The 20,514-nt window shown below is 32.5% G+C and overlaps 4 protein-coding genes across 4 annotated transcripts; all 4 read right to left on the bottom strand.

The window, feature by feature from the left end:
* Positions 1–524: 524 nt before the first annotated feature.
* LOC132171678 (UPF0481 protein At3g47200-like) lies at positions 525–1,901 on the bottom strand. Its single transcript, XM_059583054.2, has one exon. It carries the CDS (start codon positions 1,899–1,901, stop codon positions 525–527), a length of 1,377 nt encoding a protein of 458 aa, XP_059439037.2.
* Positions 1,902–10,311: 8,410 nt separating this feature from the next.
* Positions 10,312–11,518, bottom strand: LOC132174782 (uncharacterized). The gene is made up of 2 exons (XM_059586461.2): positions 11,442–11,518; positions 10,312–10,884 (listed from the first exon to the last, which is right to left on the bottom strand). The coding sequence occupies exon 2, from the start codon at positions 10,877–10,879 to the stop codon at positions 10,337–10,339; it is 543 nt and encodes a 180-aa protein (XP_059442444.2). The 5' UTR covers positions 10,880–10,884; positions 11,442–11,518; the 3' UTR covers positions 10,312–10,336.
* A 5,162-nt stretch (positions 11,519–16,680) lies between these two features.
* Positions 16,681–17,449, bottom strand: LOC148587367 (uncharacterized). The gene has a single exon (XM_088513991.1). The coding sequence runs from the start codon at positions 17,420–17,422 to the stop codon at positions 16,880–16,882; it is 543 nt and encodes a 180-aa protein (XP_088370117.1). The 5' UTR covers positions 17,423–17,449; the 3' UTR covers positions 16,681–16,879.
* A 2,322-nt stretch (positions 17,450–19,771) lies between these two features.
* On the bottom strand, positions 19,772–20,391 carry LOC132171667 (uncharacterized). The gene has a single exon (XM_059583045.2). It carries the CDS (start codon positions 20,360–20,362, stop codon positions 19,772–19,774), a length of 591 nt encoding a protein of 196 aa, XP_059439028.2. The 5' UTR covers positions 20,363–20,391.
* Between the last annotated feature and the right edge of the window lie 123 nt (positions 20,392–20,514).

Genomic DNA, 20,514 nt, shown 5'->3' on the forward strand with positions numbered 1-20,514 from the left:
AAATAGATAAAACACTAAACCCTAACCTTCATATGACCAACTTTTGGGCTAAGCCCATTACTAAATACGGACTCTTTAAAAACATAAATTAAGTATGTTAAATTACCGATTATTTCAAAAGCTTAAACTGATAGAAAGATGTACATTTAATTTCTTAATCATTACTTTAATATTTTTCTATACCTTTTTAATAGGTGAAGCCCAACACGTAGAATATTTAATTTTAATGGAGGTGATTTGACGGAGTCAGGGTTTGAACCCATGACTTTTTGGCTTTAATACCATATTAAATGACTAATTATCCCAAAAGTTTAAGCTGATAGGAATAGGTAAATTTAATCACTTAATTATTACTTTAACAAAGTATAAAAAACGATTACAAAATAACACAAACTCTAAACTAATATTCTTTCTTTGTTCTGCATCAAACACACTAAATGGAAATAATTCATAAAACCCATGAAGATGGTGAGGATATCACAAGCCAAACAGGACTAGAAAGTTTAGATGCAATCCAACAAACACTAACCATAAATGCTTGACTCCTTTATGACAAAAGGCCGAAGGAAACCCCAAAAAGTGAAACCTAGAACAATTACTCCTACAACAGTTGCAGTGCCTCTCCAAAAATTGTGGAAATACGTACTTGTGAGGGATGCCACGATATGGTTCAAAGGGTAATCATAGTGCTCGTTAAGTTCTCGACCAAGATCATAGTAACATGATTTTCCTTCCACAATATGTTGTCCGAGTTTATCAATTAGAGTCGCAACTGTTGCATTGCTGCCGAGTTTGTTGACAATGACCTTTTTGTCAACAAGCAAAGCCACATCTTTTTTAGTGTCAATAAGATAATCCAACAGCAAAACATAATTGCATATGTAAGCTTTAGATGGATAATGACATTGTTCCATTGCAATGAGGTTTCGTAAAAGAGCTTCTGTATTGCCATCTACCTCAAAGGGTGGCACTTCCAAAACACGTTGCATGCTTTTCAGCCATGGAAAGCATTTCAAGCATGGCAAGCAAGCCAAGAGCCATGAAAAATCGAAGCATGGACAATATTTCAAGCACTTGTTCTTGGGGAATTTTATGTCAAGTAATCGTCTCTTTTCAACTGGTTTGAATTTCAATCCGGCCTTGTCGAGCTTTGTGGCAAAATAAATATTATCCAAATGTTGTGTAGGGTGAAGATCTGGTGGACACAACAAATATCTTATCAAATCTGTGAAATGTTTTACTTCCTCGCCAATGATGGACTCTTGCTGCCGATCATAGTAATCAAAGAAATTGCGGGAAAGCTTCACTAAGGGAGCATCTTCTTCGAGATGGTTGGAACTTGAAAAGTCATCAAAGGCGAACATATATAATTCCTCAAGAACAAAAAAAGGAAGCTGATTTTCAAGTAATATCAAGTCATGAATTATACCAGTTCTCAGCCATGGTTGACTTGATATGTAATCATTTTCCTTTTCACGGGTCCTTAGGAACAGCTCAATTATAAAAATACCATCCAATAGAACCATGTTTACAAACTCTTTGCTGCTGAGTTCAAAGGTCTCTGAATAACAATGGCGAATTTTTACTTCATTTTCTTCAATGATGCTTGCAAGTCTCTCTTGCTTCTTCCTAGTCCGATAGCAGAATTCCCTCAAATATCTTAGTTTTTGTATTTCCATGTTCTTCAATTCATCTTGGCGGTGATGAAATGGGCCGATTGAAACTAGTTTAGGAATGTAGGCTTCTTTGTTTACCCTACGAAGTTTCTTGGGAATTCTGTAGATACAACACTCAGGCCATTGTGCAGGCTCTAGGGCTAGTGGAATGTCAATGGCCAACTCTTCCAATTCAACTTCTTTTCCATTGGGATCACTAGCTGCGGGGTAGACCCTGTTTTCCATAACTCAACTTCCTTTTCCTACCGACAGATAAGCAATACTCAGTGGCAATATAATAGAATAATAACGCTATTTAGTAGAATGCTATACAATTAAAATCAAACTTTAGATCAACACGGGCTTGTAAAAAAAGAAAAAATCAATGTCTGATTTTCACTACCATGTAATACTAGTTGTATAACTGTCATATAACAGTCTACTAAATAAAATTTCTCATAATAGAATCCAATCAACTGCAGAGCTTATTTCAAAAGAGTAATGTTATATAATAGCTAGACTGCCATACGATTTTAATACAACTTGGATAACATGATAGTGAAAATTAGTCATTGATTTTTTTTTTCCTACAATTATTGATCCAAGACCTAATTTTTACTCTAACATTATCAAGTTGTATGGTAGTCGTATAACAGTTGGTAAATAGTATTTACAAGTCAATTCCATTCATAGTATTGAAATTAATTAATAAATCAATATTAAGAAAAAAAAAAAAAAGTGTCATTGCAATAGTTTTGATGTCGGAAAGAAAATTTAGATTAATTTTTCTTTAAAAAAAAAATCTCAAAACGCATGATGGATGAAACAAAGACTTCCATGATTGAATGGTGGGTACCATTAGGCTATGAAGGCCAATGGTAAAATTGTATATACTTTAGTTCATTGATATTTAATAGTATTATTATTGTTATAAATAAATAAAGTATTCTAGTCATCGTGTTATCTTTTTTTTTTTTTTTTTTTTTTGAAATTTCATCATGTTGTTTTCAAGGTCTACGAAACATGCTCATAAAAATATAGGTATAAAAGTATCTATTTATACAGAGTAATGCATGAGTCTCCAAGTATATCCCACAACTAGGGGTGGATTTAGAATATTTAGTTTGGGAGGCAAAATTTTTTTTTAAAAAAATTTGGGGGTGTAAGGCAAAATTTAATTTTTAAATGTATTTTTTAAAATTTTTTTGGGACCACCCCTTGGCTTGTGGGGGGCTTGAGTCCCCCAAGCTCAGGGTAGTTCCGCCCTGCCCACAACTCAATCAAGTTTGAGACATTGTTTTGAACCTAAGAGAGAAATAAAATAATAATAATTTTTTTCAGACAGTTATTGTCTTTAGAAGAATTAATGAGGTAATAAAACAGAAAATCTGGTTTTTAATTCTTAAATATTTTTTAAAAAGATCAAAATCATTGATAGTGAAAGGCTCTATTAAGAAAAAGTTTGAGTTTATAGATACATGAGAGTGTTTTAAAATATTAATTTAATAATTAAATTCACTATTTTCTATTAATTTAAATTTCTACGACAGTAGATAATTTACACAATTTTCACCTTGTAAATAGTTGAGGTATATAAATATTTTAGAAACCCAGTGTTGCAAATGTATTTCTGACAAATGGGGTGGCTTGTATTTATGATTGAGTCATATTTTATACAAAATTTCAATGTAGTCCTTGCAATTTAGTCCCTAAACTTTAAATTTTTAACAATTTTTAGTCCTTGCACATTACATTTATGACAAATCAAACATTTTGCTAATTGTTTTATAAAATCTAATATATATCTAATCATGTGTCCCATGTAAAATGCATATGATTTTCCATCACACCATCAATAATGGTAATGGTAAAATGACACTATTTATTCCTTTCCTCTAAATTTACATTACAAAATAAGAAATTATTTTCCTACGCTCTCTCCTTCTATTACCACTATCATAAGTTGCTACTTCCCATCCATTTCTTCTAAGAAACACTTTCGTATCCATAGCTAGACAGGAGGATCCATGGACCTAGCCCGATCGAAAAGGTAACGCACAAAAAGTTTAAAAAGAAGCCGTATCTACTATATCTTAGTCCCTATCATTCGTATTATTTGACATTTCATTATTCTCAGTGGCTCAGGAATGTGTGAATAAGGGAGGGGCCCACATAATTAAACCCGTTAGCCCATGAACCTCTCCTCTAACCAACAACTCGTTGGAAAACACACCATAAAAGAGAAGGGAATTGGGTCAAATTGAAAGATATGTTCAGTTTTAGTCAAACACTTTCTTCTTAAACTTTGGATGATATATTTTTTTTCAATCATCAAAATAAATTCTGATTTAAGCATCAGAGTGATCGACTCCCGCTGAACCCTCAGCAGGATACTTTAAGCTTGACCTCCCTTATTTTATTGGTGCTATTAGTTGAGAATTTAGCATACCATATCATCAAACTCATTCTTCAAACTAAAATCATTCAAATAAAAAAGTGTAGGACTAAACTGATCACCTACATCAAAGTCTAAATAAAGGCAACATTTGTATTTGTCATAAAAAAAAATAATTCAGCAAACTTTATGATGAATAACAAAATAAAGTGAAACGATGGAAGAAAGAACCTGCAAATTTTGCTTTAAAGAATGCTTATACTCTTGGAGCACCTCTTAAATGCCATGCATGCTGATAGCAAATCTTTCACTTTCTCACTAAAATATTGTTTCCTCGATCTCTTCTCGCAGTACTCCTACTTATATATATATATATACTATGCTCTCTCTCTCTCTCTCTCTAACACAACAATCACAAAACGCATATGCTTTCAATATCGTCATTCTCACAACATCCAAAAATTTCAGAGCTAAAATTTAATATTCCTTCTCTTTTGCGTAAAAGTTACTACTGATTTCCAACAGTAAATTAAAAATCAGAGTTAATGAAATATTTATAAAAACTGCTAAACGGTAAAAATTATTCTTTCAACCATGTTCGTATATTAAATGGATTAATTTACCATTGGATTTGTATGAGACACACATGAGTTCACAAATCTATAAATGTTAAAAATCATTCGTTCAATCATCTTTATCTCTTTCTGTTTCTTCCGGGACAAAAGCATTTCATCAGTTTCGTTCTAAAAGGATTATAGTCCTCCTTGTATACTCCTACATGTGAGGTGACTTTTAAAATTACCGATTTATCAAAATTCAATAACGATATTTTCAAATTCAATAGTGATTTTAAAATCTAATCAAATTTGAGAACACACAAGATCTTCTAACACTCATTTTCCACGCAACATATCTTATCTGATATCTCACCATGATTTTTTTTTTTTCTTTCTCTTTTACTTTTTCTTTCTTTCTTATTTTGGAAAAGCACGTAGATTGGTGTAGATAAAGTATCACATCGTGATTTTATTTTTGTTCTCTTTTACTTTTTCTTTCTTGTTTGGCAAAAGCAATAGGTACAATGCTCAAAATAGAAAGAAGTGGTGTAGATTGTACTTACAAGTTATGCTAAAAGGTGATTTCATTCCTCTATCGACTTCATTTGGAGGTAATAAAAAATACATATCATTGAAAGAAAAAGTAAAAAACAGAAAAGAAAAAAGAAAAAAGAGGCATGCAATATAAAGCTTTGTTTGGCTTTGATAACGCTTTTCTTTAATTAGTTTCACCATGTTCCCTGTAGTAAATTACTAAATTGTTCAAAAAAGCAACAACCAATAATTACCAAAAAGGAAGAGAACAATCTTAGCTTAGGGCAGAGAGTCAGAGACTATATATTATAATCTTCTCAGCAGCTTGTTCATTCAAAAAGCAAACATCAAGAAAAACCCCTATCTTTAACTCTTCTTATATATATATATATATATATATATATATATATATAGTAATGAGTTTGCTGATGTTCAAGTTCTGTTACCGTTTGTCTTCTCTCTAAATTTGCCTTCAGCAGCGATCTATGGGGAGGAGTGTTTTTTTTTTTTTTTTTTCTTTTTGTTTTTAGTTTTGATTTCCTTTAGTCGTTTTCTAAGGATTTGTTTACACAAAACCTTAAGAGTAACGATTATAGATCTCCCATTTGCCTTTTGTTTTCTCTCTATTTCTTTATTGAGAGCAAATTATTGATCGATGACGAAGGAATTATCAGACATATGGAAGAATCATCGCTTATGGTAGAGGCAAAATTGTCACTTATGGTAGAGGCAGCGAAGGGGATTGTATTTGCAAAAGCACTTGTAGCGGAGATAGAAAAAACCAGAAAATTATTGTATAGTTGAGAAAGTTACAATGGACCCAGCAGTGGCCAGAGACGTAATTCGCCAAAATATGGTGCATATTTGGAAACTGATTAGGACAGTGACATTCAAAGAGTTAAACAAAGCATAGATCAAATTTGGACGAAAGAAATTTCTCATTATATCTATGATATTGTTTTGTTAGAGTAACATGCCCTATTTTTATAAAATGAATAGAGAAGACCCATTGTTATAAAATTAAAAAAAAAAAAAAAATTAAACCAAAAAGCAATCAGTAGGGCGGAGATGAAACAATATTTTTCTCTCTTTCTACAGAAAAATGTTGCGCGACGATACTTAGCTTGTGAGACTTAATTTGCAACCTATTTTTTGCCTGATGAAATTTTGGTCAATCACTATGTATACTACATAATAAATTAAGTATGAAACATACTTTATAATTTTTATTATTAAGTATATTAGAGAGAGAGAATCTCACTTTTGCTAAATAACACTTTCTCCCTTTTTTTTTTTTTTTTTTTTTTTCATAATAACATCTCCAAGTTTGAAGAAAGAAAAAAACAAGCCAAGTCTTCAACATAGATTGTGTCAGTTATCGACAAATAAGTAATAATCACCTTCAAAATTCAAGTGACATATCCCTTCCTCTTACCAAAATCTGAAGGAAGGGTATTATATATATATATATTGCTATACATCAATACATCACCCCTCTCCCATTTCCTCTTATTCCCTTAAAGTCAATGTGATGCGGTGTTGCACATCATTTAGCATATGAAGATTGATTTTTTGGTGGGAAAGAACTACGCGACATAGGCTTTGAAAGATAATGGGGTGATGCATGTACATCGATCATTACTCTCCCTCTCTATTGATGATGTGTTTTTTTTTTTTTTGAATAATGCTATACATCCCGAACTTCTCTAGTTCAAATGAATTGGAGAATATTCAGTTAGTTATATTGGAAGCGTATTTTTGTCTATTCCAAAAGTAAAAATACAAAAATACTCCTCAAATTCAAATAAACTGGAGAAAATTTTGTTGCCCTAATCCTATGTGGCGTGGTCCTCCGATCCTAGCATTAAGTGCACGAAGTTTGATTTTTTGGGGTTGTAATCACATAGGATTGGGAGATGAGAGAAGAAAATGGGGGTGATATATAGATTTTTTATTTTTTAAGATATAAGACACTTCAGCCACTAGGCGTGCTAATGAAAAGAGTAAATAGATCTGTGTTTAGCCAGATCGAAGGCCGTGTATTAGCTGTTAAAGATAATTTTTTTTTTAATTATTAAAAAAGGGGTTTTCTCATAAATAAATTATTGGCAGCATCATTCTAAAGGGCAAGCTTCTTCCAACCAAAAGAAAAAAAAGCTTAGGGGTATGAACCCTATTGTGAATTGTCCCACCCATAAGACATTAATTAGAACTCATTTAAGCTGATCAATATGATATATATTAAAGTGATATATATATATATACCAGATACTTCACTCAAAGCTTCACTCAAAGAACATTTCTTTTCTTATATATGTTAATTAATAATTGCATTCTTTTAAAATGATCAGATATGGTCGGTCAATTCAATTCATTAAACCCTAATTTCGTCTTATTTTCACTCTGAATGATCCCTTAATTCTACTAATTGGTTGAATCAGGTTGAAACTTGAACTAGATTCAACCAATCAATAAATCAATAAGCCGGTTCAGTGAAATATGTGCTTTGGGTTGGGTCTAGTTTATTCATGACAACATGAATTGGTTAAAACAAAAGAAAGTGCATGAACTACGATACTCATTCAACGTATATAACTACTTGTTGTGCCAAAAGTCATTATTATGGTAAAAAAGATAATAAAAAAAGATTACACGCAAAAACTCAAGTCATTATTACAGATAGAATACAAAATAGTGAAAAGAAAATTACTCAAAATCTAAAATCTCAATAAATTAAGTTAAATCTTATTATCACACAAAAGAGATTATTTTCAAATGAAAAAAAAAAAAAAGGGGATGAACATTTTTTTTTTCCTGGAGCAAACAGTGGTTGGTCTCTCTTTTTTCTCTTTCACCGTGTGGCCAAAACATAGTTAATTTCTTTTTCCAAGTAATTGATATATGGAGTGGGTAAATTGATTGTAATTGAAAGTTCAGGGGTCAAAATTAAAAGGTTTTAAGGCTCGAGGGTATGTTAAATTGTGTGGTAATTTAGGAATTTAAAATGAAGTTACCACTTTTTTTAATGAAATAATTATTTCACATACTAAACACAACCGTAGTTTTTATTTATAACCACGGGGTTGGTTTCGAACCACTTCGGTGGCCAAGAAGAGTGGCGGAACCCGTACTCCTTTTGGCCAGGAGGTGGTTCCTACTATGAGTAAATCGCTATGTCCTTCCTCATCCTCCATTGGAAATTGCCTAATCACTGATCCTCCTGTAGGATTGGAAAAACAAAAGTACGGCCATTGTCTGCATATATGTTAGCTTGGAGTTCTGCTGTGTATCTTTTTTGGAGGCTGAGAAATGATATCCGGCATGGAAATCAACAAAAATCATAGAAGAGGCTGCTGCAGGGATTATATGGGAAGTGAGAAGCCGAATTAAAGGTAAGGAAAAATGATTTGAATGTAGAGATATGTAATAATTGGCGTATATTGGTACATAATGTTATGTTTTAATCTAATGGAAAAAATAAAAACAAACTGCAATATAATAAAATAAACACAAAAATTTTAGTAGTTTTGTCTATGACCTACATCCCCACAATAAAACCATAAGACTACATTATACACTTATTCACTTGATTGATTTTAGAATACAAATCATTCCCACTTATAAGAAAAATAGAATAGGTGAATACACGACAAATAAAATAATCAAATCACATAGATTTGATTATTAATAATAAGGATTTGATAATCAATATAATCACAAGGATTTGATCGATATGCAATTGTAACCATTTGATTGTAATCACAAATATATGGAAATATACTCTTAACAAATATTCGATCTGTTGGGTTATTATCATTGTATTTTGATTTGTTTATGGGGTAGATAGGATGTGTTTAGGTTTTTTTATTGTTGTTTTGTTCCATTTGTAAAGTTTGTTCCAGCCTTTTGTGTTTTCTGTGTAAATCATTGTAAATCATGTTGTGTTTTCTGTGTTTGTGGTCATAAAAAATTCATTCATTCATCTATATATATATATATATATATATATATATATATATATATATATAATATTTTATATTATTCTCTAGGAGTTATTCTGATGCAACGTGATTTAGTGGGTTGCAGCGGATAACAACATTAAACAGCGGATAGGTATTTCTAGATCTTGATTCTATCAAAGGATCTAAAAAATCTTCTTGAAAAGTTAGATACTATCTAGGTTTTGAAGAAAAACAAAGAAGAAACTCAGCTCTGAGTAATTCTTATTAAACAAACTCAATAATAATCCAAAACTACATTCTTAGGGCTATAAAACATGTATTTATAGACCTCCAAACCTTAAACCTAAATGAAAATACGAATTAAAGTTGGAATTGTAAATCTACGAAGGGTGTCCGAACATGACATACCCCGTGTCCAGACGTGTAAACAAAATGTGCATAAAAATAACATAGAAAAGTCATTTTGCCATCTTGTCCGGACACTCCAAGGGCCCTGTCTGGACACTAACTTTAGTAACTCCAAGATCGCAGCCGTGTTCGGACATGAGGAAAGCCTATCCGGACACCAAGTCCAAAAACACCTTTTTGGTCTGCATCATATTTCCTACCTTAATTAGCATAGGATTTCTTGCTTATTACTTGTAGGTTCTCTGTAAATAGAGGTCTATATAATATTACTCAATAACTATTTGATACAATGTAGTCCATGCTTCCGCTTTCTTTCTCTTCTCTCTCTCTCCTTCTTCTGCTCTCCAATATATTCAATAAAGGAAAATGTTAGGTGCTCTCCTAGTGTTCTCCTTGTGTCCTTTAGTCGTAGGTGGATATTATTTTTTAAAAAAGCAAAGTGGCCCTTATGTCTTTCACTTGGTTTTTAAAAAATAATATCAATATAAAATCCGGAAGATACGATAAGAACACCAAAAAAGCACATAAGAATTCTCTTCAATAATATATTTAACATATATAAAGTAAACACCCAATTGTTGGGGGCATGAAATGAAACAAATCAATGCTCTCTCTCTCTCTCTCTCTCTCTCTCTCTATATATATATATATATATATATATATATATATATATAGCCCGTACAAACAAATAACCAAAAATATTTAATCCACCCAAATTGCACTGCAGATGAATTTACTGAAATCCCATGATATATATATATATATCTTCTGAAGCAAAGAATATTCTACACATTATTTTTCTCACGCTGACCATATCTATTTCCCTTACTTTTTATCACCCTGACCTTCTTTGCCACCTTCTTTAACATCACCACCGACAACTACAGTCTTTACCTTAAACCTTTCGAGCTTCAAATCATCCCCGGATATCTCGCGCGACGATCCAACGCTCGAGCTCCTCTGTACACTTTTCACTTTCCCTTGACGACCGGATGATTTTGCTTGGGACAACTTCGCGCCATGCTTCTTAAATATCTCATCAAACTCGCTGTGAAGATCCGGAAAACTTGTCTCGAACACTTCCCGTCGCCGCACGTAGAGTTGTCGGAAAAATTCTAGCACGGTCAGCAACCTCGGATCAACTGCTTTCCCAGCCGCCTTCCGATGAATTCTATAACAGATGTCACACATGTCGCCTGCGTTTTTTCGAAGCAGATGATCTCTTCTTACTAGCGATGGAACAATCATTTGCTCGTCGGATGGATTCCGGTGGCGGTGGCGTTCCGGTGCTTGATCAGGTTGTGCGTTCAGCGCGTCGTCGCCGCCGTCAACTTTGGAGAAGTTGTTCTTGTTGAGAAGGTTGCCCATGGAGCCTTGGAGGAGAAGATGATGATCTTGTTTAGATGGTTGAGAAAATTGAAGAATGAGATTGAGGGAGTCGTGTAAGGGCAGGTATATGACAAATTGACAACGAATTTGTTTGTAATATAAATTGTTTGGCTTTAATATATATATAGAGGTGGCTGGAGGTAGATGAAGAGAATTTGCTATTATTATATAGAGGTTGGAAGGAGATTAAAACATGTTGAATAAATATTAGCGATTTTTGGCCACTAAATTAGACTGGGTGGATCCTCAGCAATTATCTTGTAAGATAATGTGAGAGAGTTCATATGAAATTTAGATATTCAAATAAATTTTGGACTATTAGACTGCTTATCCAGACATATAGGTCTTATATGAGAGTAATGCTATACATTACCCCATTATTCCGCTTTCATCCCTAAACCTAATGTGGCATGGTCTGTAGTATTTGATACATGAAAATTAATTTTTTGGTTAGAAGACTACACCACATTAACTTTGGAGGATGAGAGGGGGACAATGAGATTATATATATATATATAGAGAGAGAGAGAGTTTGTCTTACAGAAATTAGACCAAATATTTTTGCTCAGCAAGTACAATATTCTGGATGCACATGAGACTATCCTCCATCCAGACTTGTTCTATAGAATGTCCAAGAGCTAGTTTTGCTAAACAATAAGCTGCTTCATTCGCGTCCCTCTTTACATGCTTGACTGCCCAAAACTACAAACTATTGAGAATAACTCTTGTTTCAAATTATTCACAACTTCATATAGGACCGAGTATATAGTCAAAATTGATATGACATTTAAAATCTTCATTTATTAAATTACCATTGAATTTTAATGAAATTATGATTTTAAAAATCATATCAATTCTAAAAAATAAAATGATGATATATAGCTTTACTCTACTTGATGTAACCTATCATATTACCTGCCTAACTTATTATTAAGAATAAAAAAATTATGTTAGATCCTTATCCTCATCCAAATTAAGTAGACACTAAAAGAAGATAAATGTTGTGAGATTGCCAAACAATATTGAATGTAGCTACAATAACATCACAACCTTAGTTAAAGTGATAACAGCCAATCATAGCAAAGATTGAAATCAAATTTTAGTCAACTTCATAATCTTGCTGTCGCAATAGGGCTGTCTAAACATTTGCAATTCTATCAGCCTGTCATAGAAGTTCCTTGGTTTCTTGAGAGATTGGGTCACTTGAATTAATTGAGGACTTGGGTTAGAAGGACCTCCCTCAGATTGTCAATATATATTAATGGCTAGAAAACATAAATAGCTCCCACGTCTTCGTGTTTATAAAAAAAAAAAAATTATAAAATAGTCCAAACAATATAAACTATACAAGCATTGTACGTTGTTGTCCCGGATGAGACCGTCACCAAAAGTTTAGAACATGTAAAAATAGCCAAAGTCATTAATATGTTTTGGGTTAAATATACTTAAAACTTTCAACTATCTTCTACTTTTAAAAAAGTTATGCGAATTAACTGTCTAATCGGTGTGACATGCACTTAAATACATCAAACTACAGTTTTGTTGCAATTATACCATTTTTTTGTCATTCTTCTAAAAATACCACAATCCTCTTTAAAAATAAAAATAAATAAATGAGTTCAGACAAAAAAAAAAATTAAAATTTTGATTAAATACTAAAATACATAGAGTAAGGTTGGATTAGTATAGAAAGAATTTGTTTGATTTTTTATTTTAGTTTTTCTAATTAATTTTAATTTTTTAAAAAAGAATATTGATATTTTTGGAAGAATGACATAAAAATAGGTTAATTGTAAAAAACTGTAGTGTAATGTATCTAATTGTTTGGGATTGTGTTTTTAAAAATTGTGATTTGAAAATACATATCAAATCATAGGTAAGAAGGTTTTTTGTTTTTTTTTCATAATATAGAATTTTAAAGGTTAGACTGCGATTTTAAAGGTCAAACTACGATTTTGCCATCGTTTTAAAAGTTACGTTTTCAAATTTTTATTTTTAAATCGCACTTTTTAAAATCACAAATGCAAACGACCCTAAGCGTCACAACTAACTGTTTTTAAAAGTTCTTTCTTTTTTCTCCAGAAAATTACACGAAATTGATCATCACCTATTCAAACTAAACAAACAGAACAGAGAAAAAGGAAACTGTTACTGCAGAAACCACCCTTTTACAAACAAAAACAACACTACAGAATCCCAAGAAGATTTTAGCCAACTAAAATTTTCCATGAAACCCGGCCCGACCGGTTCCGGTTCTGGGCGTTGCTGGCCTATGTGAGTTTACGGCTTGGAGAGGTGGATGAGGCCGAACTGGAAGAACTGGAGTCTCCAGACCCGGGTTTGATAAAATGGAAACCCGTTTTTGCAGTTTTGGTTCGGGTTTAGGCCCATCCATAAAGAATTCTGAGAAAGCATGGCGCACCCTCATCCACCTATGAAAGAAAGTCGACGGCCATTCCAGGTCTGCTAAATCATTCACCTATGAAGAGAGAAGTTACCCTTTTCTTAGAAAAGAATGATAAAACAAAGCAAACGCTGCTTAATATTTATCAAATTTCATAGTTTTCACAATCATTCCTTGAAATTTAAAAATTTTGTATAGTTAATTTTAATGTCATTCATTTGATAGAATTTTCTGTTAAATCCTATAAGAGGCAGAAAGATGGCATTCCAAGCTTTTTAAAGTTTTGATACACTTATTTAAAACTTTTTTCGAACTTTAAAGGTCGATTACAAAAGCAATAAAAATTCAAGAAAATTAAGTACCCAAGAGTTACAATAAATATTTCTCTAAAATACAATGCAGTTTAGAAATTTTAGAGAAAATATTTCCCTTTGGCCCCAAGTACTCTACAACCTACTATCCCACACTTGTATGCATAATGTACTTTGTACCGTACTAAAGTATACATACAATTTCATACTAGAGTTGGGCTTTATAAATGTCAACTTTTTTTTTCTTTTTTTTTTTCGTGAGAAAGTTTCTTCTATCTTTAAAACGTTTCCAAACAACAAGCGTCGCCATTTTGCCCATTTACGGCATCCCACATATTTTCAAAATCCACTTGTTTGATGGATTTCGAATTCACACAAACAAACAAACATGATAGGTTAATTTGGAAGAAAGAGATTAGGAGAGAAGTGGTGGGTGGAGGCTGCAAAGGTGTGGAATTTCTAAAGAAAACGGGTGGCCTGTTTAATTTCCCTGGTCAAACCGAAATTAGTAGGTTGTTTATTATTATTAATCAGCACAAGATTCATTCAAGGCCGTTGGATTATGACTGACGACTTTATGTGAGTGGTAGATCCAAAGAAGATGAAAAATGAATAATGCCAACAAGGTAGGCATATCTTCTTTGCCGGATCATCCCTTAGAGCATCTCGATCTCCAAATGCTGTAAAGAGTAACATCACAATATTCCATCCTTTTGTCTATGAATGTTGAGTTGGGATGGATTATTATTAAATTTTGATATAATAATAATTTTAAAAGTTACATTAATTTTAAAGAGTTGTTTGTTAACGACCTCCCCATCCATAAACACTATTCCCTTCATTTTTCCAAAAAAAATCAACATTAAATATTTTCATTTTTCACATTACATCATTTATTTTTTACTACCATTCAAATAAAAAAAATAACTAAAAACAAAACTTCTCCACTTTTTTGTACTTTTTTTTTTTTAACTTTTTTATACCAATCATTATTATTATTATTTTTTTTTTTAAAAAAAGTTGTACAAAGTCGTTAACAAACAACCCCTAAAACATATAATAATGATAAAATAATGGTCTTGTCTTCTTATCTAAAACGCATTTTGCTTTTTTATTAGCAAGTACTTTTAGGTAAACAATATATATATAGCTTATGTACTCTTCTCCATCTTCTCTCTCTTTTTATTACCTCTTCTCACCGGGTGCTAATAAAAAAAAAAAAAAATTACATATAGAAAGGGCAGAAGGAAATTAAGTGTCCGTTTGGATTTGCAATTTTAAAAAGTGAAATTTTAAAATGTTATTTTTTAAAAACACAATTAAGTGTTTGGCAAAATTGCAGTTTCACGTTTAAAATTACATTTAGCTTTTAAAATTGTATGTTTTCAAAAAAGCAAATCCTTACTTGTGATTTGAAAAAGTAGAAAATACACATTTTCAAATCACAATTTTTTTTTTTTTTTTTTTTTTTTTTCAAATGCAATTCCAAACAATTCATTTTCTGGGATTTGATTTAAAATCATATTTTTTGTTGATAAAATCGCATTGCCAAACACACCCTAAAACATGGTGAATAAATATAAAAGTAGCTATTATAATGTTAGATTTGCCCGCTGAATTAGACCAATTGGAATGTACAATAATTACTTATCCAAATTACTAAAGGTAATATGATCGAGTTCACCTCGAATCCATCTATCCAAACAAATGGATTTTAATCTCATATGAAACTTTTCATATTATTTGCCCATATTACTTGACCAAATTACTAATAATTTGAGAAAAAAAAATGCAATGGACCGTTTTCATAATTAGACGCAAGAGAAAATATATATTGGTAAATTGCCAAACAATATTAATACTGAATGATTTGACTGACAATAACATCGCAATCTTAATTAAAGTGATAACAGCCAATCAAACATTGGTTTTTAATCTCATACGAAACTTTTCATATTATTTGCCCATATTACTTGACCAAATTACCAATAATTTGAGAAAAAAAAAATGCAATGAACCGTTTTCATAATTAGACGCAAGAAGAAAATATATATTGGTAAATTGCCAAACAATATTAATACAGAATGATTTGACTGACAATAACATCGCAATCTTAATTAAAGTGATAACAGCCAATCAAAGCATTGGTTGAAATCAAAATTTGGTGAACTTCATGATCTTGCCGTCGGAATAGGCCAGGCTGTCTTAAGGCTGTATCGTGATGGAAGTTTCTTGAGGGTTTGGGTCGCTAGCTTGCATTTCAGGACTTGGGTCAGAAGGATCGACCTCCCTAATATTGTCAATATTGGCCTGAAAAACAGCTTCCACGTCTAGCTTGGTGTCTATATAAAAAAACTATAAAATAGTCCAAACAATATAAGTTATATATACAAACATTAGAACAATATTTAAGACTTGATCAAAGAGCACGTGGGGGTTGTTGTCACGGAAGAAGGTCACACTTAATATATGTATATATATTTTGATCGATACTCAGTCAATTGTAGAAAATTTTATTGTTTAGCCAAGTTACCTCTTTAAACCGAGGTTTCATGCTATTTATACAAGCCTATTGAGGCATGATTTTCAGAGAGAGAGAGAGAGGGTGCAGTACTGATCATTACATATATTTTTCGAGAGAAACAAAATACTTTGAGCCTAAATAGAGATTAAGGGCACGTTAAATAAATCCCAAGAATAAAATGACTAATTGTATAATGTAGTAATTCTTTTTTTTGGTGGTACATTATGCTTTGCAATATGCATTTTCATGGAATGGCTATCCTGACATTTTTTTGAGCTTTAATTTCTAGGAGTTTAGAGCATAAGTGTATCTTATAGACTTTAGTAGTATGGTACAATATAGATAAATATACACAACTTATACAAATAAAATCTATATATACTAATATGTGCAAATAAATATTATACTACACATACATATATTACATTTTATACACATATTTGTATTATAACAAAATAGTCTATCTAAATATATATATTATATACATACTATAATATGAACAATATATATAACCGATTTGATAAATTACACTTGCTTTTAAACATTTTAAAAAAATAAAAATAAAAAATTCTCAGCTCCTTCTTTGAATAACTGAAAATCCTAATCACCAATTCAATTAGGTCTAATTCCCCACCAACAAAGAATATTCCTTTTTAATAATTATAAAAAACAAAATAAAAAATAAAAAATAAATGAAGTTAACATCCACGCTCTTCATGTCTAATCCAAATCCAATGCTTTTATTTTGAGGCACCGGAACCCTGCTGACCGCCGCCGCCTCCTCCTTTACCGCCTTGTCCAACACCGGCAGCAAGAATTACAGTACGCACCTTGAACCGCTCGAGCCTCAACGGTGGTTCCCCTCGTTTCCCCGACGGCGTTGGCGGCGATCCGACGCTCAGACTCCTCTGCACGGTCGTCGGAGCTCTCCTCCTATTCTCTTGAAGTTGCGCCACAACGCCGCCGACTTTCTTAGACACCTCCACAAACTCATCGTGAAGCCCCGGAAATATGTTCCTGAACATCTCCCGTCTCCGAACAAAGAGCTCCCTGAAGAACTCCAGCAACGACAACAACCTCGGATCAACCGATTTTCCATCACCACCCACGTAATAATCGCCATATTGTTTCCGAAACAGACCACTTTCCAGCAGTTGCATGTCGTCTACCGTGCCCAGAAATGGCAAATTCCTGGAGCTTGATGCCACGTCGTTCATTCCTTCATCGGACGGACACCCGTGCTCTACTGCATATCTTCCCCATGCATCTTGATGGTTATCCATGGAGATTTTCTTCTTTCTTTTTTTCGAAGATTGAGAGAAACAAAAGATGAGATTGAAAAAGATGTATAAGGCTTTGGGGTATTTATAAAATTATAAGCATAAGATGTTGGATAACTTGTTGGATAATGAAAGATGAAAAAATCCGAAGTTTCCATGCTTGTCGTGCTCAGTACTCCAATCTACGCGTTGCTGACCGGAGGCGAATTTCTGGAGTTTTTCTGAAAACGTTACACACTTTGTGTTGTCACCACCTGTCCGGATAGAAATAAACAAATCAGTCTCATGCGTCCTTTAGGAACAACAATTAGTTTGAATTAATTGGTTTGTAATTTTTTACAAATTAGTCTAATAAAAAGAAAAGTGTTTTAAAAATATACGAGAAATACATGTTTTTTTTTATTATTATAATTAATACTATTGAAAAAACGAGAGTCCCTTTTATGAGGATATAGTGTAAAACTTTATTTTACAAATTTCAATAAAAATTTGACACATCAAGTAATAACATCAAATATGATGGAAATAAAAATACTAATCTTTAATTCAAATTAATTCTATGGACTTTTCTATTCATTCTAATCCAATGTCTACCACCCATCACTGAAACCCTCACCCACCTTCGAGCCTTGAACTCTAAAATTTTTAAAACCAATTAAGACGGTGGCTCTGGTTGTTTTATCAATTATTATTTTGCCTTTGAGGTATTTTATCAAGATAATGAAAATTATTTGAATGAAGGGTTATATTATTTTTTCTGTTTCAAACTAAGATGTTTGTTTCTTATTAAGGGTAAAACACCCATTTTGCACCATCTCTAGAAAAAAAAAAAAAAAAAAAGAAAAGTGGAAGACACATACTATTAAAAAGGTATATATATACTCTTTGCATATATATATATATATATATATATATATATATATATATATATATATAACATGTATTTATCACATATTTTAAATATGTGAGACTCATTTTACTAAACTGATTTGTATGAACTTATAAATTAATTTGTAAGAAATTTCTATTTTGATATAAAATCTGATTACAATCATGTATTCCATTAATATTTCCAACTAGATCGTATAACAGGTGTTTACAAATTAAGTTAGGGCATGAGATATGGTCATGATTGACCGTAGCTAGCTTTCTTGGAGGAGGGGATTTATCCAGCTAGATATATGGAAATTAGGTTAGGTCCACGTCTTTGTGTTGACTAATTAGAAGCTTCAGAGTTGTCCATATCCATCTGGCCGGGTATCCAATTAATTTCGTGTTGGCAAATAAGTAATCAGCAAAATTCGAAACAAAGACTTTTGCTTTCTAGGGGATCCTACCCCCTATGGCTTGGGAGTTCGAGTTATTATTATTCACTAGAAAATTGGCAAAAAAATCATTTAAATAGGATTGGAGGAAAATTTCTTCAACCCAATCTATAATATTGTCATGTATCATTCGAACATGTAAGAAACACAAATGATTTTAGTAAAAAATCATATGCTTCTCACATTCTAAAAAACACGAAAAATTTATAAATTAGATTGGAGAAAAATCTTCCAACTGAGTTTGGGATAAGAAATTTCTTTCCTTAAAAGAAAAATCTATTGAATATGAAGTTTTGAGGAAGTTTAAGCCTTCCTTGATTCATATGAGATCGTTATCCTTATGTTGTGCATTAGTACTAGTAGTACTGCATGCATACGTAATTTAAAGTTTTGACTTTGAGCAGCCTCTTTTTTCTCCTACTCCATATCCAAGCTTAATCCTGTTTCATTGTAACCGGATTGGGTGGAATATTTAATATGATCAACAAGCAAATTCAAACATCTCATTATTAGGTAAATTACTAATGAACCCTCTCAAGCAGATAATCAAGTTATCAAAGGTAAACAAATCAAAGACTTTCATGATATATGTTATCCACATGAAAACTATACATTAATTCTCATGGTCATTAAAGCTACCTACAAGGAAAACCATATTTTATAAGAAAATTCACATCTTATATCGGAATCCAATATTCTACCATATTGAGCAAGGAGCCTTTCTTAAAATTAAAAAGGATACACTCCCCCTATACAAGACTTTTTATTTTTTATTTTTTTTTTTCATATTCTCTGTTCAGTTTTTTTCAGAGAACTTTACTAAGTTAAACATCCTTTTTCCCCATTTGCTTAGAAAAATAAAAATAAACATCATAGTATCTGATCATTTTGAGTACTGATAAACATCAGTCCAACGGTTCTAAAAATTCGTGTATATCAACAAATTAATAAAAGAATAATAACAAATAATAAATTTTGCTCTACATGTTGAAGGAATTAGCAGCTAGCTCCATTCTTTGACTATGCTTTATTTGGAGCCGCCGCTGCCACCACCACCACTGCCTTGGTCACCTTGTTGACCGATGCCATTAATGCGCACAGTCCGCACCTTGAAATACTCGAGCCTCGACGCCGACGGCGACTCCAGATCTCCATCTCTACACAGTGTTCGCGGCGACCCAATGCTCAAACTCCTCTGCATCGTCCGAACCCTCGTTCGATCCGATTTCACTTGGGATATCGCCGAACCGAATTTCTGAAGCAACTCGGAAATCTCGTCGTGAAGCCCTGGAAATATCTTCTTGAAAACTTGCTCGCTCTCGACAAAGAGCTCCCTAAAATATACCAACAGCGACAGCAACCTCGGATCCACTGGTTCTCCGTGTTCTGCTTGAAACCTGTAGTAGTTGTCTCCCATGTCGTTCATATTTCCTTGCAGGAGGCCGCTCTCCAGCAGTGACATGTCATTGTGTGTACTGAAAAATGGACTGTTCCAGATGCTTTCTGAAGTGGTGCCCGCAGAGACCTCCATTTCCTCGTCGTCTGATGATGGATACCCTTCTGGCTTCATCATCTTCGTCATCGTTTCATGATGATCATCAGTACCATTGGCAGCCATTGCTGTAGAAGAAGAAGAGCTTGAGAGAATAAAGAATGACAGTTTTTTTTTTTTGAATTGTTAAAGAAAGAGAGATAGTTTGGTGAATATGTTATTGCAATGTTTGGGTATATATAGATGGGACCGCAGACTGTTGTTGAACAATTCAAAAA

This window comes from Corylus avellana, chromosome 2, assembly GCF_965113065.1.
Source record: "Corylus avellana chromosome 2, dhCorAvel1.hap1.2, whole genome shotgun sequence".
NCBI lineage: Eukaryota > Viridiplantae > Streptophyta > Magnoliopsida > Fagales > Betulaceae > Corylus > Corylus avellana.

Coding starts and splice junctions, on each gene's coding strand:
- LOC132174782 (XM_059586461.2), bottom strand. CDS start 10,879: ATGGGCAACCTTCTCAACAAGAACAACTTCTCCAAAGTTGACGGCGGC.
- LOC132171678 (XM_059583054.2), bottom strand. CDS start 1,901: ATGGAAAACAGGGTCTACCCCGCAGCTAGTGATCCCAATGGAAAAGAA.
- LOC132171667 (XM_059583045.2), bottom strand. CDS start 20,362: ATGGCTGCCAATGGTACTGATGATCATCATGAAACGATGACGAAGATG.
- LOC148587367 (XM_088513991.1), bottom strand. CDS start 17,422: ATGGATAACCATCAAGATGCATGGGGAAGATATGCAGTAGAGCACGGG.